This window comes from Anomalospiza imberbis, chromosome 3, assembly GCF_031753505.1.
Source record: "Anomalospiza imberbis isolate Cuckoo-Finch-1a 21T00152 chromosome 3, ASM3175350v1, whole genome shotgun sequence".
NCBI classification, from domain to species: Eukaryota; Metazoa; Chordata; class Aves; order Passeriformes; family Viduidae; genus Anomalospiza; species Anomalospiza imberbis.
The window spans coordinates 92,607,536-92,632,134 of NC_089683.1; the positions used below are offsets into that span (position 1 = coordinate 92,607,536).

The following is a 24,599-nucleotide window of genomic DNA, read 5'->3' on the forward strand; positions in this document are numbered from 1 at the left end:
ACACCAAAAAAGGTTTGTTTTGTAAGAAGAAATAGTTTGACTTCTTTTTGTACCATGAGAGACAACTACCAAAACCCTAAAGGAAGAAGAGTCCACATCATATTACTAAAGGCCCTTTGCTTTTTCCCTGCTAATGCAGAACAGGGCAGGAGTTTTTATGATCTTGACCAAGGCAACAAAAAGCAAATTATTAAAGTTAAGTATGAACATTCCAACCAATGCAGTTCTTTACAACTGTGATATCTGGGTTTCCTGTTGCTATTTTCTTTCCTTCTTCCAAATTTCTACTCCCTATCCCACACCAAGTTTTCCAAAATTACACTATCTTTACATAAAATATAAATTAGGGAATGGGAAGGATGCTGTCTTCTAAGAGTGTGTTTGGGATTAACCTTGTTACGCAAAGTTGAGAGACAAAAGCTGCTTATCTGGGCAAGACGCTTTGACATCACTAGCTAGAAAATACCAAAGTAGCATAAATCAAAGCATAATCCCTGTGATAAATTAAAGGGGTTTGCTTGTTTGGTTGGTTATTTCCCCCAGTGACATTTCAGATCAGTTCTTTTTAAAAAAAAACCTTTCAATTGTTGGATTAAGAGTCAAAGAAACTCCATTTCTTAACTATGTTTTTGCAAGTTTTATGTTCATAAGGATGTATGGAGTTTCTTTGCCGGATCAGGGCTTTAGTCTCTAAAGAGTTACATCTCTGTGACAACTACAAAATGCTTCACAACAAAAGAAAACTAGGGACAGGAGAGGATTCTAGCATCTTCAGAAGGTTTCACACATCAAAACAGTTATTATCCCTTGAGCAATGGTACAAATCTTCAGGTTTACTTCAAAACACCGTACCAGACACAGACACAGTTTTCCATTTGCTCTTTAATGAACTCCCCCCACTCTGACTGCTGTACACTTAATGTTTCTGTCGAAGTCAACTCCCCTTGAGTCCTTCCTTCAGGCATTCCTGAACCGTAGCTCCTGAGGAGCACCTGCTTCACGAGTGATTCGAGTGAACTCCACAGCAGGGTTATGTACAGAGGGGCCTGCTGGGTAACCAAGAGTCAAGGTGTGCAAGGAAGAGTGCAGGCACTGAGCAAATTACCACAGCTGGCACACCCACACCCAGCTGTGCTGGGCTCCTGCTGCCTGTCCAGACCTGTCTCATCTCACAGTGGACTGTCAGCAGACCCAAGAAGTCACTGTCACTGCCTGTCTCAACACCACTCCACAGCTGTTTCTTCATCAGACTAAGGTCTGTTGATGGTATGTGCCTTGCTGCACTTCAAAGAGAGAAAGATCTGATACACGGCTCACAGGATCAGAAAAGTTGGACCACAACTGCAGAGCTTTCAGTGCAGTAACTGCAACTCCAGATGGGGGAGGTAAACTATCTATTATGAACTGAACAACTGATTCAGATAAACAAACAAAACCAGAGACCTTTCCTGCTTCTATTTTAGGATAAAAATAATTTGCTACCATTACTGCCCTAGAGTATTTTGCTGTTACACTTTCTAACGAGAGAGAGCAATAAACGGTCCAGAGAAACACCACATCTCAAATTCTGAAAGAAAATAACATATCAGTGAATGAACTTTCAAAAAAAAACCCATTTATGTAAAAATATGTTCTATTTACAAAGGTCAGTTTGCTCTTTATGATACACATAACCACTACCAGAAAAAAATATACACAAAAGGAACACCTCATCTTTCAAATAAACATTTACAAATACTCTGCCTAAACTACTAGAAAAATTAAGACATTTGAAATGAAGAGTGCATTCTGCATGCAGTTAATATGGAAATTACATTGCTGGACTTCAGTGTGTCATTTCTTATCACTGTGAACAACACACACTTGGGCTTTTCTGAAACACCATAGCTTGGTTATTACCTTAGGATCTCAAAAGGAGGACATGGATATCCATTAACAAGTTATTAGCTACTCTGTGTTTTGCCATTAAGAAAGGACATCCCAATTTTCTTCTCAGTAGGAGGGTCTGGTCTTGTCCAACTTGGTGTCCTTTTCCCTGAGTTTCTCTTTAGTGTTCTGCTAGGATGATGGTTGACTTGGTACATCTACCAGTCCTTGGTGATGACTCTTCCCGTTACAAGGCAGAGTTCAGAAATTCCAGGAGCTGGGCACGGTTCCGGTCTCTCTGTAGAGCAGAAAAGCAGAGGCAGTGGTTGAACAGACCTGTACTCAGGAGCAAGGCCACAGATCCCTGTTTTCTGTGGGGCTTCCACATCCCAAAGCAAGCACCATTGACACAGCTGGATCTAACCAGCTACCAGTGAGGTGTGGGTGCCCAGGGGAAGTGCCAGGCAAAGGCTACTGGAGAGACAAGCTGTCACTATTTCATGAGACATTTCCTAAGCGGCTCCCTAAGGAGGCTCCACTGGCTTGTCATCGTGCAGCTCACAGCTTGCCCAGGAGGGAACTCACAAGCACAACAGATGCTCCTCTCTGGTGGCTGAGGCAACTTTCACTGTACTCACAGCAAGTCCTGAGCTTTGGGAAGTATCTTTTTTTCCCTATGCATATACAGCAGCTTATGCAGCATAACAGAACCCTGAATTTGGGTTCTCTCTTCACATAAGAGATTACCCAACCAGTCAATTCCAGCATTTTTTATAAAAAATTATTGAATCTTTAAATGTTGTAAATAATGGAATTCAGCAAGACCACATGCACCAATCAAAGAAAGGACCAGCATCAAATATTTGACATCAAATATTGTAACAAGCAGGCTACTGGAACAAAACTAGCTAATGTTCAGCATAATTTAACACACACTTTGGTGTCACAGAGAGAAGATAATGTGTTCTCAGTCAAATTTAACTTAGAATGCTCAGGACTGTTTTGGTAGCTGCAGAATGAATGACTAGGGCTGAACCTGAATCTGCCAAGCTGGATACCTCAAGGAAGTAACACCTCCTGACCAGTACCAGAGCCCTCTGCAGGTCACCCTACGGTGATGAAGAGTGAAGGTATTAAGTGCTGAGTCCAAACATCCATAGCAGCAGCACACAACACTACGTACGGTATTTATTTCCCTGGGTGTCTCAGCAAAAATATTTGACTGTTCTGAGAAAATGCAGGAGCATGTGGTCCTAATAATACAACTGAGTTTAAAAAAATTCCTCTTTAAATAAAGGCTAGTCTTGCATGTGTTAGAAAAACACAGTGAAGTAGCAATTACCACAAGCGATCACAAGAGACTGAAAGAAGATGAGTACAATTAGCACCAGTGTAAGAGAAAGCTACAAACTGGCTAATGATTACAGGCTGAAATTCTAAGGACCTGCACAAGCCTCCTTTGGTTTACCTGCCCATGACTGAGTATTCCAAGCCCCTTCCTAACATAAAACCTGCCAAAGGAATGAATTAAAATTTTTCAGAGGGCATCACAGCCACACTAAAAGCTACACTCAGTTTACAACTCTAAACTGCAAGACCCACTCTTCTACAAAAACTATTACTAGAAAAAATATTAAAAGATCCAGTATTTTTTCTTAGGAACATTTAGACTAATTAACTCCTACCTCTATATCTTCCTTAGTCTTTTTTATTTTCATCTTAATTTTCTTTCCAGTTATCATGCTGTAGTTTTCATTCTTCTTTTTGTTTTTGAAGAACTGAAATGAGATCACATGTTAAAAAGACATAAGTTTTGTTCTGTACAAATCTTATGTAAAATAACAAACAATAATATTTTATACTTCCTTACTGTCCACAACAAGAGAGAGGTTTCAACTGGTTGATGACCAAACTGGTGATCTTATAAACATTTTTATGATGGGATGGATTAAGTATGTAGGTGAGAAATAAAACAGGACTTCACACTCAGACCAGCATACCTTCGAAAGCTGGACAGGTCCTGTTTTCTCTTTCCTTTTCTTCTTTTCCTTCTTTTTCTTCATTTTGTTCTCCTTTTTCCTTTTCTACAAGAATAAGACATACACTCTTATGCTTACAGACTAACAAGGGCAAAACCCCCCAGACCTACAAGGATCTCTCAAGACCACTCAAGTGAAGACAGCCATGACTGCTTGCCCTTACCACTGCTGGACAGGTAGTAGAAAGTAACACACCAGAGTTAGCAACCCTTGGGACTCTGAGGAACAGAAAAGGTCTGATTCCCCTTTCTCTCTTTTAAAGCAATCTCAATATAAATCACTGAACATATAATAGAAAAATTACAACAGCAAGAATTTACCATTCACTTCTCTCATCAACTATAAATAATTTCTTCTGGCAAATTCTGTAAAGTTATCAAGATTCCCCACTTCTCTTTTCTTCAGGGACTACTCTAAACTCCAGCTAGACCAGCAATGATTGGCAAAAGTAACTTTTAAATGCTTTCTCTTTTTGTATAAAGTCAGGTACCCATTTATCAGTTCAGCTACCACAACCCTAAAAGCATGATTTAGATTTACAAAGCCACAGAAAAAAGCAATGTCTTACATGACATAGAAGGTTATTGAAATATAAATAACTGTTTTGTTTGTCAACTACTTATTTCTCTTTGTAAACTTTTACCTTTTTATTGTGTTTTTCCTTTTTCTTTTTCTTTGACTTAGACTTAGGAGAATCTGAAATTAAGGAAAGAAATAAAAAACAAAATCAAATCCTGTAAGTTTACCATTCTGAAAAAAGCATTTGTTTTACTGATAAGACAGAGAAATGTGAAACATATGAAGAAAGTGCTATAGTTTCAGATATATATATATATATATATATATATATAAAAAGAAAGAGAACATATTAAGTTACTGCCACTTACTGGACTAACATGGAAATTGAAAATACCTGATTTACTGATTCCGCAGATGTGCCAGCTTCACCCAAGTTCTCAAAGTTAAACACTTGAAATGTTAAGACCAAAGTAGGGCTAAATCAAACCCACAACTCTGGTCTAGATAGACTGGTGAAGTAAAAAAAGATCTGTGTTTTGAAAATGCAACAAATTGAGGGGCTTAAATCTAAGCAGCATATTGTTACCAAATAACATTTATTTGAATGGCAGTTCCTCTTTAGAAGGAATTCAAATTAACACAAGAACATTGCAGACTGTGTGTGAAGTGGCACCTTTACACACAATAGGAAAGGGTTATGAGAGAGACACTGAACAAGCAGCACTGATATTCTGCACTGTCACTTTGTGGTGATTTCACCACTTTTAAAACAAGCTTCCAGTTTTGATTGCTCTCAGGAGTGCAATCAAAACTGGAAACCATCATGTGCATGTGGAGGTAGCTTACCTCTACTACTACTGGAAGAAGATGACCTTGATGATGAGCGTGATGAGGAGGAAGAAGTGGATGTACCGCTAGAAGACGATGTGGATGAAACAGATGAAGATCTGCTTCTGCTGCGCTTTCGTTTCCTTTTTTCTTTTCCTTAGGGCAAAACAAGGCAACAGTGACAAGCCTGCTAGTAACTGTGGCCTACAGAAATGACTCTCAGTAGAGCATAAACACAATAAACCCCTGTTTTGAGGGGTTGGTTGTGTTTTTCCCTGCTCTTCCAGTGTGCCATGGTCTATTGCCACCACCAAGCAAGCCAACCCAGTGAGTGACATAGAAGGGTGACACACAAACAAACACCACAGAGCAGCAACAGATCACAGCACCTACCTCGGGCCTTCAGCCCTTCTTCTGAGGTTGCACACAGCGTCTTACTTTTTTCATCCTTCCTGTTATCCATGTCTAGTCAGGGGCAAAAGGACATTCAATAATATCATTTCCAAAAGACTCTGGAGAGGGGGGAAGTACAGAAACAGAGGAAACGAGCCAGCACGCCTGACGGCAGCGCCATGGAAGCACAAGGTGGGGCAGGTTGGAAGGGACCACAGAGGGTCACCTGGTCCAACCTCCCCGCTCCTGCGGGCTCATCCCGCGGCACACGGCACAGGACCGCATCCCCCTCCCATGACACTGCACCACACTGCGGGGGGAGAGCACGTTCCGGCTCATCCCCTTGCACCAGGAACCGGAGGCCAGCCCGCTCTCGGCTGCCGCTGGCGCAGACGCCAGGGGGGTTTTACCCACACCTACGTGTCGGGCTGTCGCTGGATCACGGATCCCGCCCACGGCCCTCAGCGGCCGGAGGGCCCCGCGCCCCGGCCCAGCCTTCCCCGGCCGCCCCAGGGCCCCCGACCCACCCGCGCCGCGGCCGCGGCCGCCCCGGCTCCGCCGCCCCTCGGCCGGCGCCGCCCGCGACCCGGAAGGGCTGGGGCCGCCCGGCGCCGCTTCCTGCCCTCCCTCACGGCTCCCAGGCGCGGGGATGGAAGGCGGCCCCGCTCCGCCTGCCGACACGCCGGGCTGTGCCCTGCCGGGTCCCCTTCCCTCTGCACAGGACCGCCGTAGTCGTGGGATGCTGGAACAGTTCCTGTTCCTGCTCCGAACCGAAACAAATCCAAGCCCTGCTGAGCCCAAAGCCGCCCCACCACCAATTACCACCGCAGTGCATCCTCCCACCTCGAGGATATTCATCTGGTCTAGCTTAGGATTTACTGAACTTGCATGTGTGTGGCTGTTCTGCGAGATCCAAGTGCAAACCAAAATACCCATGAAGCACATTGATTCCTAATCTTAAGCAGTGGTTTTTTTTTTTTTTTTTGTTTTTTTTTTTTTTTTTTGTTTTTTTTTTGGTTTTTTTTTTTTTTTGTGTAAACAAATACCCAGTACTCCACATCCTTAAAAGTCTGCTTCAGTCCACCGAAAAGGAATATAGGCCACAGTCCCTCCAGAAGGATGATAAAATTATTTATTCTTACATTAGATTATGTACACAGTAAAGACATTCAACTAGAAAAATGCCCTCTATTGTAGTAAGAGATATTCAAACAACTACAAACTATCAATAAATACATTAGAAACGTGCAGTATGCTGATGTAGAAATACCCTACGCTCTTTTGGTTACTTACCCAGTACAATATTATTGAGAAATTTTTTGGTATTCTTCATGCAACATCAAAATTCTTCCTGACAGTTCATGCGATACATTTTTTTTTCTTTATTAAGAATGGGATGAAATTTAAAACCCTGTTTACAAGCAGTAAAAAAAATCACTGAAAAATTTAACATAAATCTCTTAATTTCTGTACTAAAAAGAACAAACTTAAAGAAGGTCATCTTTAAAAAAATTAATCTTCTCAACTAATTCTTTATAAAACAGGCAGTATTTCAAAAGGGGTGTTTCCATCACCCAGGATGAATTTGTGCTTCAGAATTTTAAAAGGAATATTTATGGCAAAAACCTAAACCCAACCAGTAGGTAGAGGAGAGATTGCAGTAGGAACTGCCTAAAACCAAACATGCTTCCAAAATCTGTCTAAGAAAACACTAAACACTTATCCACGTCACTATGCCATCACCTACTCTAACAATTAGAAATGGAGTTTTAATAATACTTAGCTCTTTTCATGCTCAAACTTCTTCACAACATTTAAATAACCCTAACGCTTCTGCAAGTATTATTATCCCCATTTTACATTTGGGGTGGTGGAGGCAGAGAGGGCTGGGAATTTCCCAGGATCCAAACCACACACATCCTTTTCATCTTGCCTCCCTTGCTTGTCCAAGTTCTTTATCACTTTCTGTATTTAACACTCAGTGTACTGGAGAGCCCCAGGACACAGGATGGTACGTTCCCATCAGTTGTTAGTGGTTATTATGCAAGTTGTGTGTCACTTTGAAAGTTACCTGACAAATATTAAAGTAATAAGCAACATAAAATCCAGGCTCAGGGTTGATGTCACAAATGGCACACCACTGTCAAAACAAGCCTGCTCTTTCTGTAACCAAGTGTTATGCCTAATTCATTCTGTTTTACAGCTGAAATGACTCTTGAGGTCAATGGTGGTGGTACACAAGAATAAAATTTGTTCCTCACAATCTGTCCCAGGAACACGGAAAGCCTCTATGGTGGCTCAGTACATCTTGACATTATAAAACAAAAAGGACTTCTAGATCAAAACAAAGATTCTGCATGTGCTAACTCACCACGAGGTACAGATTATTAAGGTCTCTTCCCCTCCACCCCTGAGTTAGAAAATACACGTGACTGAACTATGTCCTGAAAACCATGTGGGAAAGTGAATGTGTAGCAATAAGACTGCAGATAGAAAATCAACTATTTTGCCTTCATCTTGGTATCAGTCCTTGAATTATTTAAATTCTTATCAACATCCCTCATGGGAAGGGTATTTTTCATTTTACCACATTTGCCCTCCTGAATCTTCTATCTTACGCCTTTCAGCCTGTGCTCTGTTTTGATTTTTATCCTGCCTAGTTTACTCTCACTCTAAAACCAGCTTAGTTTCTTGCTGTCTCTTGATAAGCTTTGGAGCAATGGATAATGCTGTGGTGTTTCCCTACCTGACCAGTAAGAGATGAGAGATGCAAAATTCTGCCACTTGTAATAACAAAATCACTGAGTATGCAAAATTACATCCCTCTTACAGGCACCCAAAGGGCTTTAAAAAGGCACGTGTTCTGTGTCACTTGTTCCTCAGTGCCTGACCTCGGTGGTTTTAGTGTGTCTCCAATAAACCCTGTACAATGTACACATTCCTTTGCAATATGTAAGGAACTTGGAATAAAAATTAAGATCTTCAGACATCACAGTCAGCAGCTGTGTCATCCTTTAACAAACACTAAAGCTGCACTGATTGTCAAAATTGAGTTCTTACAGCAACCTCACTCCCTAATCTATTTTCCCCCTTCTTCCCCAAACTTCTAGAGAGAGGAAAATTGCATGTTACATAAATGAGCTATTCCCCAAGCTCTTCCTGCCTTTTGTAGAGCTGGTAAGGCCAGAAAACATCTCTTTTGCACAGATGTGGAAGCAAAAGAACAGGAGTTTTGCCCCTCTTCCAGCAGTGCAGCCAGGAGCTGGCAGGCTGGCCGAGTGCCCTGACTCTGGCCATGTCCTGAGAGGTGAAAAGCACCTGCAGCTCTTGGCTTCAGATGGGGACTGTGAATGTTTACCACCAATGGAAACCAGTCCCAAGGCACTAGGCAGGAGTGGAAAGGACACAAGAAAGCTGTTGTGACTTGGGGTACTCTGTACAGCTGAAACAACAGGCTAAAAAAGTAGGAGGCATTGGCCCCTTCCTCTGGGCTTTCTGGAAAAATACAATTAAAACAAATAAAAAAGATGCAAGATACTTGAAAAACGTTCTCCCTGTTTCAAAAATCCAGGAGATGGAGGGATCAAGACACATTGATTGAAATTTGCTAATGTTGAAATGTTTCCATTGCAGACAGATGAAATGCACTTGCATGTTTGGGCATGGCTTCACTTCTGTGTGAGGGAGAGGAGCCCACAGGCCTGCCTGGGCTCCTGGGAATTTACTGGAGAAGGTTCATCTCCAAATGCCAGTCTGGTGATGGGAGCCAAGCATTCCCCCCAATGTGGACTGAACCATCTGGATTGAATGCATGTTTGCACCAACCTGGACTTCTAGCTGCCATAAAAATGCAGTCTTGTAAAAAAAGGATAGAAAAGGAAAGGCTGATGCTTTGGCAATTCATTATCTGCCCTGTAGTCCAAAGCCATGAAACAGTCTCAGTAGCTTGACTGGTGGCAATTTGCTATTGCATGGCTGGTGCTTACCCCAAAAGCAGTTCCTCATGCTTACAGCAGTCACATTGACCCGGCACGCTTTTCACAATTCCTCCAGATCAGTTAGATCCACGACCACTTTCAAAAAGAGAGTGTCATCTCTGATGTAGGTGTTCCTTGTGCTCTCCAGGACGGTGTGTGGCACGAAGCGCGGACAGCCGGAGGCAATATTCATTTCTCCATCCGGCCTTTTGAAACTGCTGCTGTTGGGGTCAGCTCTAAAGACGTCCACAATGTGATTTTTTTTCCCACTTTGGTCCAAAAGCATAAGTGTAACCTTCTGCTTGAAAGGCCACAGCAGTAGTGAGTCAAACTCGCCCCTCATGACCACGAAGTAGAGGGAGATGTGTGTTCCCTTTCCCGAGCCGTCCCCGTTCAGGTAGGCTCTGGCACACAACCTGTACCCACAGCGGCTGGTGTAGAAGGGCTGGCTGGCTATGGACAGCACACGGCCTTCCACTGCCTCTCTTTTCTTCTTCTGGTAGTCTGTGATTTTCCAGATTAACTTCCCATTGTAGCACGTGCCTTCCAAAAGCTTAAATCGTTCTTCGTTTTTATTGAGCTGTGCTTTGTGAATATTGATCTGGAGATCATGTTTGCTGGACTGATCTTCCAAAACAACTGAGAGAAGAGGGGGAAAAAAAAGAAATAGAAAAAAAAAAAAAAAGAGAGAGACACTTGGTAAAATAAAATTGTCAGAGCCCTGGATAAAATGAGCACCCAGAGTCAAGCTGGGAAAACTGATCTACCCAAGCCTGAGTACAGGCTATGAACTACAGCTGTTAACTTTTTACAACTGTAATTGCAGCTGGTAGTTGAATAAGAAAAGTGTCAACTATAAATTGTGAATGCCTGAATAACACCACAGCCTCCATCACAGTCCAGGAGCCAAACCAAGGCCAGCTCTGTGGCCCTGCAGTGCCACTGGAGTTCAGGAGACACTGTGTAGTAGAGAAAGGTGGGAGAACACCACACACACCATCACAGTTTGGTGTCAGAATGCAAGAAGAAAGCCCTTTCTTGTAGCACCAGAGGCTCTACTTAGCCACCAGTATATCAGCAACCCCCCTACCTGGGCAGGGAAGTGCCAACCTACCCAAGCGCTGGTCATACGTCTCCATCAGGGCAATCTTCTGTTTCACGTTTTCAATTGTGTCAAACAGGGGCTGCAGGTCTAATTTACTTTGCTGCTGGTTTGCCATCTGTATTAGCTGTTTCACTTGTGATTCCAGGCGTGCAGACTTATCCAGGTGACTGGCCAGAGCCTTCCCAGTCCATGCCATTGGAAGAGGGTGGGAAGAGATATCCATAAAACCAGATATTTGCTTTGAATTAAGATACTGAAGTCTTTAGCATGTCAACAGTATCAACAATATGATGCATTCAAAGTGCTCTGCTGGCTTAGGAACTTATCCCAGTGCTCCTTCATGATTAATTCAGCACATTTACAGACTGAGAAGCCTTCCCTCATTCAGAACCCATTCACACTGCACCACTTCATTCAATTCATTATTCAAATTTACACTTGTACATTTGCCCTGGGCATCTGACCATGAGAATTTGTACAGTGCTTTTTGCCCAGATCATATATCCAAACTTCTCTATCAATTAAAATGAAAAGACAATACCATATTGTAAAAAAATGAGAAGATCTTGGGGAGATTTGTTATTGCTGTGCTATGAATGGCAACTATTACTGGAGAAACATATTTCAGGATGCAAAAAAGCAATTGGTAAAAAAAGTAAAACCAATGTCTCACCTGAGTGCTTATCATCAAGTTGCTGTTGTTACCAAACAGTTGTGTATACTGTCTGAATTCTTTCTCACACTTCTTAATGGCATCTGCTAGCTGCTGGATTTTGATCTCTTTACATTCCAGGCTCTTATACAGGTCAGAGATCTACAGATGGAAAAAATCAAAGTATAAAAGCTAAGGAACACCAAAATATACAATGAAGAAATTATAATGTATCTGACTATATAAGAGACACTGGAAAAGTTAACAATGCAAATCCTCCAAGTGAGCTAGATAGGGCACTCCTTAATTCACTAGTTGTGAATAAGCACTGACAAGAACTGAATAGATCTGTGTGGCTCCAGGTGCAAAGAGGCTGCTATCTCTCATTCCCATCATGATGATCCATTCAGCTCTATATTGGGATAATATATACTTACATGCACAGGTGCATGTCTGTTTCTGTGTGTATGTATATACATTTTCTTCCTCTAGTGAGGTCTAACCAGCAGAAGAGATGAGTCAGTGAGGGATACACACTTCAAAACCAAGTTTTAGCAGTTGGGGCTCTTATTTCTTGCATAAACAAGCAAAGAGTAATCCATCAGCTTGGATCTACTCAGTTAACAGGACTGGGCCTACACCCAGTGTCTCCTGCTGGGAGGCAAAGAAGTGATCTTGAGCAGAGATGTGCTTGCAACTGGCTCTGCTGTCCTCTGTGCTGCCTCCACACAGAGCTGGTGACCTGGGCAGCTAAAGGCTGCTTTTTGGAGCAACCTGGCCAGACAATGAGACTTTAAAATACTTTATCTCTAAAGCTCATATCCAGTGTAAAGCAGAGACTGAAAGCAAATGAGGTGAGCAATAGCAAGGAGCCTCCCACTGTGCCTGGTGGAGAATATACGTGCCTTAGCACAGAGAGGTTTCCCTGTAATTGACTGACTTCACTAGAAGAGCTTGTTCTGTCTTCTGAGGTGTGAAAAACCATAAAAACAGTCTTTTTAAATGTACCTGATCTAAACCAGGCAACAAATGTAGAATCTCGTATCATCCTCTAACCAGTCAAGAACTGCTGAAGAGTGCTCATTAAATATGACTTACCTGCTCTTCCAACTGGGAGTTCTTGTCTAAAATCTGCAGCATGTGTTCCCTCAGGGCATTGTTTTCATGTTCAGCAAGTTTCCCTCTCTTAACCTTAGTGAGGCAGAGGGGGGAGTGAAAGAATAAAATAATAAGATAAGCAGATTTCTGAAGCTGTTGGTAAAAAAATTACTGATGCAAACATTCAAAATGTCTCCTTTAGGCCTTGAAAGTGAGGGAAGAACCGTCCTGATTCTCTAGTATTTCAGCTTAGCCAGCAGAAATGGTTGTGAAAGGACATAAATTAGTTATTTTAATTATTCTGATTGGTTTGGGAGACAAAGTTCAGTCCTGGTACAGACAAAGATCTGTAAAACAGTACCTTTACATGACAGCCGTACTGCTTGTATGGACAGTCCACTTCTGCCTCAGGACACACGGCATGGTGCTTTTCAATCTGCATGTATTAATGAAGCACTTTGTGATTAAATAAATACTTAGCAATTCGAAGCACTAATAAAATCTAAATGCCTGCAAAGAGGGTGAATAAAGGCCATTGTCATGACACCACCAAGCACTTTACCAGGAAAACGACTATTCAGAATCAATAAGCAAGTCAGGTATTTTTCCATGCTGCAAAACACCAATGGCTTGCAGTGACAAAATAATCCACTTATAAGATGGGAGATATATCCCTTTTAGGATTGAACAAAGGAAACTCTTAGAGCAATGAAATTTTATTGGCACGGGCCAATGGGGTCTGCAGCATAGCCTTCAGTTTTCATAAACTCATGTGATCTGCTGAATCGCAGTATTGGGAAAAAAAAATAGTACCTCTTTTTTCAGAATTATTTGTGAACAGTTTTGGAGACAAGGCACAGGATAATCAGGACAGTCATTTTTCTCATGATTCTGAAGAAGAAAACAGAACAAGGCAATGGCTTTCATTTTTGTAAAGTAGTATATACAGAGGAAACTATGCAAAGAGTAACCCAAACATAAAAATGCAAGCCACATATCACTTTGTTGTTCATAAGAGAGCATCATTACTTGGTATGATTTAAAATGCATTTATTATACTTTCTCCTTCAGCTACTCAGCCAATTCTTTTTTCAGGAGTTAAGTGCATTGCAATGTTGGAAACTTTTCACTCAGCAATATCAAGGGGAAGCAGGTGCTATGGATTCCTGGGAATGCTTCATAATCTTACCTCTATGTTAATTAACACCACATATGTATTACAGTACTGGCACCTCTCTTCTCGGAATTTACAGTGCTGCCTCAAGTGCTCCTTCAGGTCTTTGCGAAGAACTCGATCCTGACATCCATCATTAGTGCATTGCATGCATTCAAACAAACACTGCTGTAGATGCTCCTACAACACACAGCAGCAGATTAAATGCCCAATGGCCAGTGTGACCTGGCACATTTCCTCAAATCAGCAATCACCTCAGCATTCAGAATATGAATGAACACTGATTTACAAAGGCTACATAAAGCAAATGGCTCTTATTAAAAAAAAAAAATCTAAGGCATAGGTGGAACAAGGTAAAAGCTGTAATATATGCTACTTACAGAGTATAGCTGTCATAATCTTTGTACTTAAACCATGTTGCTACAATAACTCTGAAGGCAATCATGGGAATTTAGCTGATCATAAATACACAGAGCTGTCATGAAAATCAAAGGCTTCAAAATTTGATCAAGCAAACCAACCTGATATCTCCCTAGAATTACTTTTGAACTGCAGTCAGGAAAGTTTTTGCAGAACACATGCAAGTTGAGAACTTCTCTTTTACAGCAGTTGTCTTTGAACACCTGTAAAGGAAGCAAACCGGCCTTAATATGCAGTCACATGGGATGTTATAAATAATATAAAAGAATAAAACATCACTACAGATCTTCTAGGTGTTCAAGTGTAGACACCATAATTGTGAGTATGACTCTTGGTAATTCATATTGAAAATTTGTATTGAAACTATAAATTCAACCATTTATGACATTTCTAGTAAGCGTAGGGGTTTTTTTCCCCACGTAATTATTCCAGAGATGCTGATCCATCCCACAACCAGCAGGACTAGTAGCACAGGAGCTGTATAACCACTGCCAGAGCCTGCCTGTATCTAAAAGAAAGCAGCTGGAGCGAACAGGCTGCGAAAGCCAAACCAGCTCTGTGCATGCTCCACTCTGTTCAAGCAGTGCCTTTGGGATGGGGGCAATGCTGAGATATCCTTTCTGTCACCTCTGAGAAGCAGCACCGTTCTCAGCTGCATATGCAAAAACAAAGGAAGCCCCCAGAGCAAACTTTCAGTCTTATTTAGAGATCCTCCCGCATTGTTGTCATCAAAATTTGCAAGAAGTAGAAGATGGCAAATGAAAAACAAAAATCCTGTGCACAGTCTGATTATAATTTCCTATCAGGATGAGGAGAGAGAGGAAGGAGACATTTCATTTCCCTGGAAAATTTCTGTCAGGACCAGTATATAGTATACTTTCAAGCTTTAGAATATAAATAAGGACAAATGAATCCATTATAAAACAAAACAACCAAAATCAACAATAGCTTGCAAAATAATAAGGATGAACTTCTCTTTTCCTCTAAAAGTTACCCAAAAGTAAATTAGGTCTTCAGGGTTAATGAGAGCTAATGGAGATAATCAAGAAAGCAAATTATAGCCAAGTTAAAACGAAGACAATCAGATAAACAAGATATCCCAGCAAGATAGGGCATTTAAAAAGCAAATCAGTAAAACATCCATTAAAAAACCAGATATCTGGTGACTTGGGAAGATTCAAAGCTTTGTGAAATTCTTCAACACTTCACTGGAAATACAGAGGACTAAAATGAAATAACTTTAGAACATGAGGTATAAAATGAAGCTTAAGCTAGACAGCCATAATCTCTTTCTGGGAGACCATCACTGAGTACCCTGCTTCTTTTAGTATTATTTCAGAGACAAGAAAATGCTCTGCCCTGAGGACTAAAAGCCACCTTGTTCTCAGCTATCTTTCCTTTCCTTTCCCATGTAAATGCTGACTGCTGAAATAAAGCTATAACCACTTACCTCATGCATTTTTATTGTTTCTTTGTCGACAGGACAGGTGGGTGCTGCATTTAACTCTCTAGATCAAAAGAAGAGTCATGTTAACCCACAGGAAATTCAATTTATTTTATGAAATTGGGCTATGCTATAATCTGACTCTGACAGAAGTCAGCAGTAGATAGCATAAAAACAACAACAAAAAGTCCTTTAAAAACACTTTCATCTGGCAACTACACAGCCAAATTCTGCCCACAGCTCAAAGAGGGCATAAAGCAGCAACTGTGAATACATAACAGAAAGTAGAGTGTGCCCTAAGAGTGTTCAATGGTAAAAGCCACAAGATGTGTTTTAATTAAGAGAACGTTGTCACTTTCTGACCATCTGCAGATCACAAATGTCATATCTCAAAAAATCTCATTGTGTGCTTTAAACCCAGCCTTTGTCTACTAGAAGCAGTGCCCTCCTTGTTACACCAGTTAAAGGAGATCTAATGGCTTCCTTCTTAAAAAGCATAGAAATCGTGTAAAATCCAGGAACAGTCATAGGCAGTGCAAAAGGAGTCAACCCAGAGACAAAGCAGCAAACATGAAGAATCATTTAAAGTTCACAAAAGGTAATTAGTGACATCCATCCACACAAAGAGGCTCCTCTGCAACCTTTCCAGGTGAAATTCTGCCCTCAAGTACACCAGAGTCCATAATGTATTCCCAGACAGGTCTGGGGGGTAATCTCTTTTGTACCAAGAAAGAGGGATGCCAGCAGCCTTGTGATCTGACTGCAGCATCAGGTAATATTAATATCAGTTTACAATTCTGCTAAATTCAGAGAAATTATACAGAAGCAAATGAACACAGCCTAACCTAACCACCAGCACCAACAGCGTGAGACATCAATGCAGCAAATTCCTCAGAAGAGCACTATGGCAGACAGACAGACCACAGCAGCATCTCACACAGCACTATCAGCTTACATCAACAGTTTCTTTATGCTGACTTCCCTGTGGCTCACCAGCACCGGGTAAGGTCTTTAGAGACACCTTTAAAACACTGGGCACGCAGTCACTGGGTTCAACAGAGCCCTTCCACTGACTCCTTCAGCCTCTTACTGGGTTGGTAACATTATCATGGCATTCACTGCTGATTTATAGAAGACGTGGGCTGCTTTTTTTAGGAAAGGGAACAAGGGGAACTTGTGGACACGGGAGGAGTCTGCTCTCACCTCAGAGCAAGAATGCACTGCTGGCAGAAGCGGTGCCCGCATCCCGTCTGGTGAGGGTTGCGCAGGACCAGGTGGCAGTAGGCGCACTTGTACCGCTCCTCCAGGCTTTCCACAAACTTGTAGTCGGCGTTGGGCTCGAAGTCCAGGGAGCTGGTGCTGGAGGAGTTCTGGCGCGTGAAGATGCCCGAGAGAGCAGCAGGTTCGTCACAGGCCATGGGAGCTGCACTGGGAAGCGAAGCAGACGCAGGGAGAAGCTCTTCAAACACTCCCTGGCAGCCACTCTGCCTCGGCTACTGCCGGCAGCACGCTGCTGCTGGCAGGAGGGCTCTCATCTGCAGGGGGGAGACAGGTTTCAGAGGGAAACGTGGTGCCAGCTATGGAAAAGCAATGAAACACTCACAGAACCACAAAATAAAGATCACACTACAAGCATCAAAGCACACTCCTTTGCAAAAAAGCTTCACAGTCTGAAAATTATTCCACAGAATTGAGATTTTTATGGTTTGGTTTTTTTTTTTTATTTTCTTGCAGCAGTTTTTAGTCTTAAAAAACTACAAGAGTCTCAGATACAACTGGGGAAAGCAGAGGCCAAGTCTTGGCCTTAATGTTCACCAGCAAAGTCTCCACTTAAAGCAGAGCTCACCCATATGAATTTACAAGATCACTGCACTGGTTCAAGCAGGAGATGACTTTGTGGTTCCTAGCAAGGAGCATACAAAAAAAAGAAGCCAGCAGGGGGATTTTACCTTCCGTTGTGGTGTTATAGGAGTTGAAGCCTCTTAACTTGACACCTTTCTTTTTCCCATTGATCCTTCATTTCTAGCAGTAAACTCTTATTTTATTTAATTACGTGCAAGTTTTTGGCTATATTAATTCTGTCTGAAAGAAGTGGTGAGAAAAAAAGAAAGAAAAGCAGGTTTGCAATTAGAAGTGTGATGTTTTTCTTTCAACCTACCATAACTCGTACAGAGCACAGGAATGCAACGTTAATTTTCCAGCAGGAAAAACCATCAACATTTGTTCCAAGCCTTAAGCCACAAACCTTGAGATTTGCCACCAGTCTCTCAAACTTGAAGTTTTTATTTTTTTTTTGCAAGTAGCTCAAGTGCTAGAGCCACTCTGGTTGGCATTTCTTGCAGCTTTGCACTCAGATGATGTTTTCCTTACGGGACTGTACAAAAGCACAACACACCTGAGCTCCCAGATCCTCATTTCCTGAGGGAAGTGCTCAGTTTTACAGCTGTGCTATGGAATGCTATTTCTTCCCTGTGTGCACCACCCACCCTGTCAGTCACTGGAGTCACTCTTACTGGTATCAGCACCTGTCTGAGAGCTCTCACTCATCTCCAGTAAGGTCACCGAGGGCATTTGCTGCTTTTGGAGGGAAGCAGGGCCAGCACATGACCATTAACAACCTTGTGTCTGGCATGAAGCAGTGTGCCCAGTGCTGACACTCTGCCCTCCCTCCCTGCTGCAGTGACCTCCTGGCCCACAAAAGCAGCAATTAGTGAGCTGCCACAGAGCACCTTGGGCTTCCGAGAGCAACATCCATTTTCCTTTCTACTTTAACAATCCGTGCTGGGCGAGGAAATCCTGCAGACACATAATGTGATTCAAAAACACACCAAAGCACTTAACCAATTAAAATGTATTCCACAGCCAACATTTAAGTGCTCCTGTAACTCAGCACCCTTGTTAATGGCTGTACGTAGTATTCACCTCCCCAGCTTGTGAGAGTCTCCCTGCCTTTCACCAGTGTCTGACATACTACAGCACAACTGAGCATCTAACATTGGTAGCCCTCAGGAATATGAACCATAATCATATTCCAGCCATTAAAGACTTATTATTCCAACAGGAGTTTGCAAATTACCCTGTTTGGTCCCTCCAAATGAACAGCCTCCTGCTTCAAACCAGACAGGGCTGTCAATTTGCGTCTTTTATTTTAAACAGTTGATCTTTCCTCATCTGAAAATGGGGTCCCCAGTTCCCTGACACCCAATAAGGGGCAATTCTCCTTTCCTCATGTCAACCAGAGATGACAAAATGCAGCCTGAGGGATTACCAGTCTCCTGTCTGGGCTGCCTCGGTAGCAGATGCCAACAGCAGAGTGTTCCTGCTGCTTCTAAAGCAGATGGAGAGCTGTCACCATTAACTTCCAGAGCATGGACCACCCACAGGATGAGCTGCCTAAGAACCACTCTGCCATCGGTCGGTGACAACCCTGAAACAAATTTCATTGCTTTCTCTTATTACTGTTCTCTCTTCCATTTACTTGGCATACAATTTCCCCAGTCCTATCATGCTCCAGCACTTACCTCATTTGATGGTATGGTTTAGCAAGCTAATGCCACACTGTGTAAAAACACACTAAAATAAAACCAACAACAACAACAATTCTATGTTTTACCCATTTTGCCTTTAGGGATCTTCCTTAACTCCAGAAACTCCAGCTGGGGTGACATATTTTAGGCAAAAAAGTTATGGGACACATTAAAAAGAAACAGTCAGCAGCCCAAAATTCATCAAGAAACTCCTCCAGAGTTCTCACTGCTCATTAAATCAACCAAAATCATTCCCATTTTTTTCTGCAAGGAGCCACTCTTGTTGTGGTATAACACCTTCCAACTCTCTTGCTGAAATGAGAGCCTGCATCTCTTTAAACGCCTTCATAATGCACCCAACCCAGGTCCCGTTCCTAAAAATGGAGACTCTTGGCATCTCCATGAAAGCACCTCCTCCAACTCAGCCTCGCCCAGGACAGCATTGCACAGCTGAGGGCACCTCAGGACACAGGAAAGAGCCTGGTGAAAGGGGAGGCTGCCAGCTGAAAGGGGAGGCTGCCAGCTCAGAAGGCAGAGCGGAAACCTCAGAAGATGAGGAGTTCACCGCTGCTGCCAGCCTTGCAGGAGCTTTGCTGCAGGGCTTGCAGCTGTCCTGCTGGAAGAAATGGGCTGCTCCAGGAGGGGGCCTGTGGATGGCAGTGCTTTGCTCAAGCTGGAGAGGTGCCCGTGTGAATCAGCTGGGGAGACTCAGAGGAGCTGAGAAACAGCAGCCCCGTGCCAGCCAGCACTCGGTGGGATGCGATCCAAACCAGCCCAGGCAGCGTGTAATTCCCATCCCAGCACTCACCAGTGACTCAGGGCGGCTTGCAGCAGCTTTGCTCCCGCTTCTGCCTTCCAGCGCATGGGCTCTGAACTGAAACCAAAGGGAAACCGTCAGGGGAAAAAGTGCTGCTGGGTGACAGTGAGAGCAGCCCAGGGTTATCTGAATCAATTTCCTGCTTACGCGGATGCCTGGCCAGCGTAGGTAGGGGCTGAGGTAGCTTTCACTTCTGTCTGCTCACAGCTTCCAGCAAGGGGAAGCTGTCCTGCCTTTGTGTATGCTGCAGTTTTTCAGCACACGTGTGAACTGTAACGCTGGTTTAAAATAGCAGAGAGCGGCAGGCTCGTGCTGCATAATGATGCCCTTGTGGCAGACACAGTTAACGCTGTAAAGGGATTTTCACTGCAACTGCACTGCAACAGCACACACACAAAACCCCCCAATCTAAAGAGACTGAAAATATTCACATTAAAAAAAAAAAAAAAGGATTCCCCTATACTGAAATAAATAGAATTAATTCCGCCCACACATAAAAAAGTGGTATGAATCACTAGAAGCTAAACCCCAGTCCTATAAACAGCTACCAATGAGTGGGAGCTCAAAGGCAGTGCAGTACAAAGAGCTCCCAGCTGCACCTTCGCACCACTTCAGCATCCCAGCCCTGCCTGCACCACGAGCTGCACAAGCAAAATGCTTCTGGAACAACTCTTTCTATGCAGCTGCCTTAACCTCACTGGAAATAATCCAAGTGGGAGAATTTTCATAACAAAAATAAACTTTATAAATTGGGAGCTATCCTGTTTTAACTACCAGCACACCAAACTGAGCCCAAACATTTTCTAAGTGTGGAGAAAAATGCTCCACACTTAGAATTGCTTCTTGTTCAGAAACTGAGCAGAACATAATAATAAGGAGAAAAATCAGCATGGGCATGACTTACTAGAATATAAAATTGCATCAACATTTTAAACCCATGTTCAAATAGCTCCCCTCCAGCACTGCTGCTCTCTATCTACAGCACCAGCAGTCAGAATGACAAAGGCTGTGTGGAACCTTGATCCCACTGAACTACTGTGGACAGATTAACTTCTTCTAGCCACTAAGACATACCTTCTGCACACAGGAAAAACTATTCCTTATGATGTGGTTGCTTTTTTTAAAAGAGAATATGTTTTTCCTGTTTTCTCTCATATGAAGGCAATCATTACCCCATGAGCTATGAGTACACCATTACAGCCAAAACTTCCAGGAGAGCAGAACCAGGCACAGGCACTGGGTGCTACCATGTCTCAGACTGAGAAGGGAAAATATCCAGGTTGTTATCACAGATTTGATCACCACACATGAACAAGAAGACAGGATTCCTGGTCCTGCTGCCCAGCAAATGGGGCTGAGAGCCCAGCTTCTCTCAGGTTCACTGCATGAGGGGAGGGTGATGCTCAGCCAGCCCCCAAGACTGGGGTATTCCCAGTAAAAAGCACCTTCCTCACTTACCAGCTTCCATGTCATACACTCAATAGAGCACAGAAAAAAAGGCTATGCACCTACCTTTCTGTAGCTCTAGTTCAGCTGTGTTGCTTTGCCCTAAGACACTTGGTAAGGACAAGTCTTAGAAGATGCCCTGTCCCTCCCTCTAAAATTATCTACCTTTTATGGTAGATCAGAACTGTCTTAGGCACAGTGGGAAAAGTTTTGTCAAATTTGGAGGTCTAAGATCAAGTCACTTCATTGGGAGGTAACAGGCAGAAACAGGATGGAGGGGAACAGGTCTTGCATTACAAAAACCCAAGCTACCTTATAAACTATTAAATTTATAAACAGATTAGCTGCCTCCAGTACTTTTGAATTAAAATAACAAAGTTGTATGATTTACTACTCTAAGGCCCTCCAAAACCCCACTATTTTGGGGACAAGAAATATATGCCCCAACTCAACACACAGAAGAGCAAACAGTTTGCTAAAGAATGACCAAAAGTATCTATACAGTTTGATATACAGATTTAGGATATAGCAAGTTATATGCAGTCATGTGGAAACAGGAGATGATGACATCTGGCATCACAGGGGATCATCCCTATCCCTTCCAGCCCAGAAAGACTTAGAACATTTTGACTGCTGACAACAAAACACACTTGCAGAGTCCCCATATGGGAGAAGGACCCTGGCTGCATCATGTGTGTCCCTGCAGCACAGAGGCTGAGGAGGGAAAGGATTCCCTGTTGCACCAACACAGACCCACTGCTACCACTCAGGGCTCACTCCCACTTCACCTGGCAGCGAGTGAACCTCAGGAACTGCTCTGCTCTTGTCCTAATCGCTTAAAAGCTGCAGGGCAGTGACCAGCAGATAACCAGGAGAGAGTAATTCTAACAGCAACAACTTTCTACTGGATATGTGCCTGAGGCCCCCCCAGGGGATGTTGCTGCAGAGGACAGCAGAATAAACATTTTCTTTTGTATACAGACACCACTATGCTATTGAAGTTCCTACTGTAATATTACCTCATCCTCAAGGCACAGTAAAACCTTACTAAGCAAGCATCAGTTTGCTCATCTCCATAGGCAAATTTTCACTAACCAGAGTAAGACAGTAGGGTCTCCTTTGCATAGAGGTACAGTCAAGCTTTACAATAAATTCCCATAAGACTAGACTGCATCAGGGTTTTAAGACACAGGTTACAACACAGCATTTAAAAAAAAATTTAAAATACAGTCTTACAATTAATGAAGTGTGTCTGGTGCTAAAGCAGCTTTGAGTTTACAGCCAGTTTACTTATTTGCTACATCTACCATTTTCCCTGGATGTTCTAAAAATAATTAATTAATTTTGCATTATCAAGAAATCTGTTTCTAATCAACACAATATTGTTGTGCCTTAAAATAACCTCATTCACAGCTGAAAAATAACCTTGTTGCCATCACTTCTGTGGCAATCTCTGAATGATTTATCACCTTCCCAAGCACCAATAGAAATCTCAGTAAGAAGGCTCTGCCTCACCCTTACAACAGCACAACACCATTTTGCCGGTTCAGGGGGTGAACTTGTTCCCTGAGATGTTTTTGGGTCTGCAGCCTAACCCCAACCCCTGTGTGCCAAGCCCCTGAATAGCCCTTCATAAGTGAAAAATAATTCTGGCAAAGTGAAACTTCTGCCAGCATTAACAAGACACATTTTGGTAAAACCATACCTGGAAACTGTAGCTGGTCCTCAATGGGGAGAAAATGAGAGAGAGACAGAGACAGCGTACCAGCATGAGCTTTGTGGTTAACACAGCAGTACAAGCATTTTAAAACAGCAAGGGAGTGGAAATCCCCCAGAGTAGCTTTGAAAAGATCATGCATAAAAATGTTTTAGAAGTGTTAGGATACAAGGCAAGCCACTGAAAAGTATTTTGCCTAACTGCAATGTAGGGACTGCAAATTTACCATCTGGAGCAACACAAGGTTACCAAGGAGGCTTCTCACAGTTGGAATCCAAGATACAGAGTAGATTTCACCTTCCACAAAACTGGTGAGTGATGTGATCAAAGAAAAAGTACAAGGGCAGCAGGAAACACACAAGGACATAAGAAACACCCAGGTCCAATCCTGTGAAGCCCTCTACAGTAGCCTCGGCAAAGCCGGGTGAACCCATCCATTGTAGGAAGTGAAGTGGCAGCTCACAGAGGAAGCAGCACTGGCTCGGTCACATCAGCTCATGCCACAGGCTGCACAGGCATGAGACATTCAAACAGAACTCTCAAACAGAAACAAAATCCACTTTAAGAAAATAAACATTTTTATTTGGTTTTGTAATAACTTAAGTGGCCATAAACCCTAATGGTTTTGTAGTCTCAACTTAATTGTGCACGCAGGATTCTTGGCAGCCTCTCTCCCCAGTCCAATGTGTGCTGCTCTCAAGGCAGTGTCTTAGGCTCCATCTCTACCTCACTTTTTCTTTATCCTCCTCTGCCCTCTTCCTTTGCTTTCTGGTCTCTTGTTTTAATTTTTTTTTCCTTCCTTTCCTAAAGTAACCTGTTATATTTTCTCTGAAAGAAGTAATTTTAAAGTCTCCTGTTATTTAAAATACTAATTTTCCAAACAAAGTGTCTATTCTGTTTTGTACTTAAGGCAACATATCCCCTCTTTCGCCTTTTCCCTTTAACTGAGCTTTCTCCCAAAGCATTTCTAACTTATTTCAATTTCCATCTCCCCTCCCAGGAGGTATCTCAACCAACAGCGTGTTTTCCTGAACCTTCCATGAAGCTCTAGAACAAAGACAAATCATTGCACCATGAAGTCAGTGGCAAAGGGAAAGGCATGCTGCTTCTTTATGGGATCAATTAAATTGATTTGAGTTGCATTTCTCAGCACAACATAAGCTCCCTTCTACAGTCAAGCTTTTTAACCCAGAAGGTGTCCTTTCATCCCTGACATCAGCATGTCCTCAGGTTGCTTCCTGGTCAGGCTGTAGACTGCACACAGGCTGACACCAGAACAGCACAACAGCTTGTACACAGACTTTCCCTGAGCCTGCCAGCTCTGAGGGAAGGGCACATCCAGCTGGATTTCTCAGGAGGAGGCAGCGCTGCAGAAACTATAGTGCTCTGCAAGCACAGCTCCAGGAAGCACCATCTGCTTCTGGGAAGCTTTGGGGAAAACCCCAAATGGAGAAGTTGAGTGGGAGCAGGATCTTAATTTTAAACAGTTTGACTCTGCAGATGAGTAGAGAACAGCAGGCCAGTGTTACTGCTCGTGAGCAGCCCTTGACCTCCTCCAACACCAAGCACAGTGCTGA

The 24,599-nt window shown here is 42.8% G+C and overlaps 2 protein-coding genes across 9 annotated transcripts; both read right to left on the reverse strand.

The window, feature by feature from the left end:
• Positions 1-1,598: 1,598 nt before the first annotated feature.
• On the reverse strand, positions 1,599-6,248 carry LOC137471437 (RNA-binding protein with serine-rich domain 1-like). Its single transcript, XM_068185800.1, has 7 exons — positions 6,173-6,248; positions 5,646-5,717; positions 5,271-5,408; positions 4,549-4,601; positions 3,867-3,950; positions 3,552-3,644; positions 1,599-2,164 (listed from the first exon to the last, which is right to left on the reverse strand). Exons 2-7 carry the CDS (start codon positions 5,713-5,715, stop codon positions 2,114-2,116), a joined length of 489 nt encoding a protein of 162 aa, XP_068041901.1. The 5' UTR covers positions 5,716-5,717; positions 6,173-6,248; the 3' UTR covers positions 1,599-2,113.
• Positions 6,249-6,755: 507 nt separating this feature from the next.
• TRAF5 (TNF receptor associated factor 5) lies at positions 6,756-21,315 on the reverse strand. Of its 8 annotated transcripts, none has more exons than XM_068185768.1 (12): positions 19,851-21,315; positions 17,465-17,597; positions 16,719-17,050; positions 15,522-15,579; positions 14,173-14,274; positions 13,667-13,831; positions 13,291-13,368; positions 12,839-12,913; positions 12,478-12,570; positions 11,420-11,541; positions 10,737-10,912; positions 6,756-10,261 (listed from the first exon to the last, which is right to left on the reverse strand). In XM_068185768.1, the coding sequence occupies exons 3-12, from the start codon at positions 16,931-16,933 to the stop codon at positions 9,684-9,686; spliced, it is 1,662 nt and encodes a 553-aa protein (XP_068041869.1). In that variant the 5' UTR covers positions 16,934-17,050; positions 17,465-17,597; positions 19,851-21,315; the 3' UTR covers positions 6,756-9,683. The 8 variants fall into 8 exon arrangements, with proteins under 8 accessions (XP_068041869.1, XP_068041865.1, XP_068041861.1 ...); XM_068185764.1 differs by having other exon boundaries at positions 10,737-10,905; positions 11,401-11,541; positions 17,465-17,593; positions 19,851-21,311; XM_068185760.1 differs by having other exon boundaries at positions 10,737-10,905; positions 11,401-11,541; positions 19,851-21,311.
• Positions 21,316-24,599: the final 3,284 nt, after the last annotated feature.

What these genes read in the sequence shown, in the direction of transcription:
- LOC137471437 (XM_068185800.1), bottom strand. Translation starts at nt 5,715, where the DNA reads ATGGATAACAGGAAGGATGAAAAAAGTAAGACGCTGTGTGCAACCTCA. An exon ending in AGGAAAAACACAATAAAAAG is followed by an intron (nt 3,951 to 4,548) that starts GTAAAAGTTTAC and finishes TTATTCTTGTAG; the next exon opens with AAAAGGAAAAAGGAGAACAA. An exon ending in GACCTGTCCAGCTTTCGAAG is followed by an intron (nt 3,645 to 3,866) that starts GTATGCTGGTCT and finishes ATCTCATTTCAG; the next exon opens with TTCTTCAAAAACAAAAAGAA.
- TRAF5 (XM_068185767.1), bottom strand. Translation starts at nt 16,933, where the DNA reads ATGGCCTGTGACGAACCTGCTGCTCTCTCGGGCATCTTCACGCGCCAG. An exon ending in AGTACGGCTGTCATGTAAAG is followed by an intron (nt 12,571 to 12,838) that starts GTACTGTTTTAC and finishes TGCCTCACTAAG; the next exon opens with GTTAAGAGAGGGAAACTTGC. An exon ending in ACTCCCAGTTGGAAGAGCAG is followed by an intron (nt 11,542 to 12,477) that starts GTAAGTCATATT and finishes TTCCATCTGTAG; the next exon opens with ATCTCTGACCTGTATAAGAG.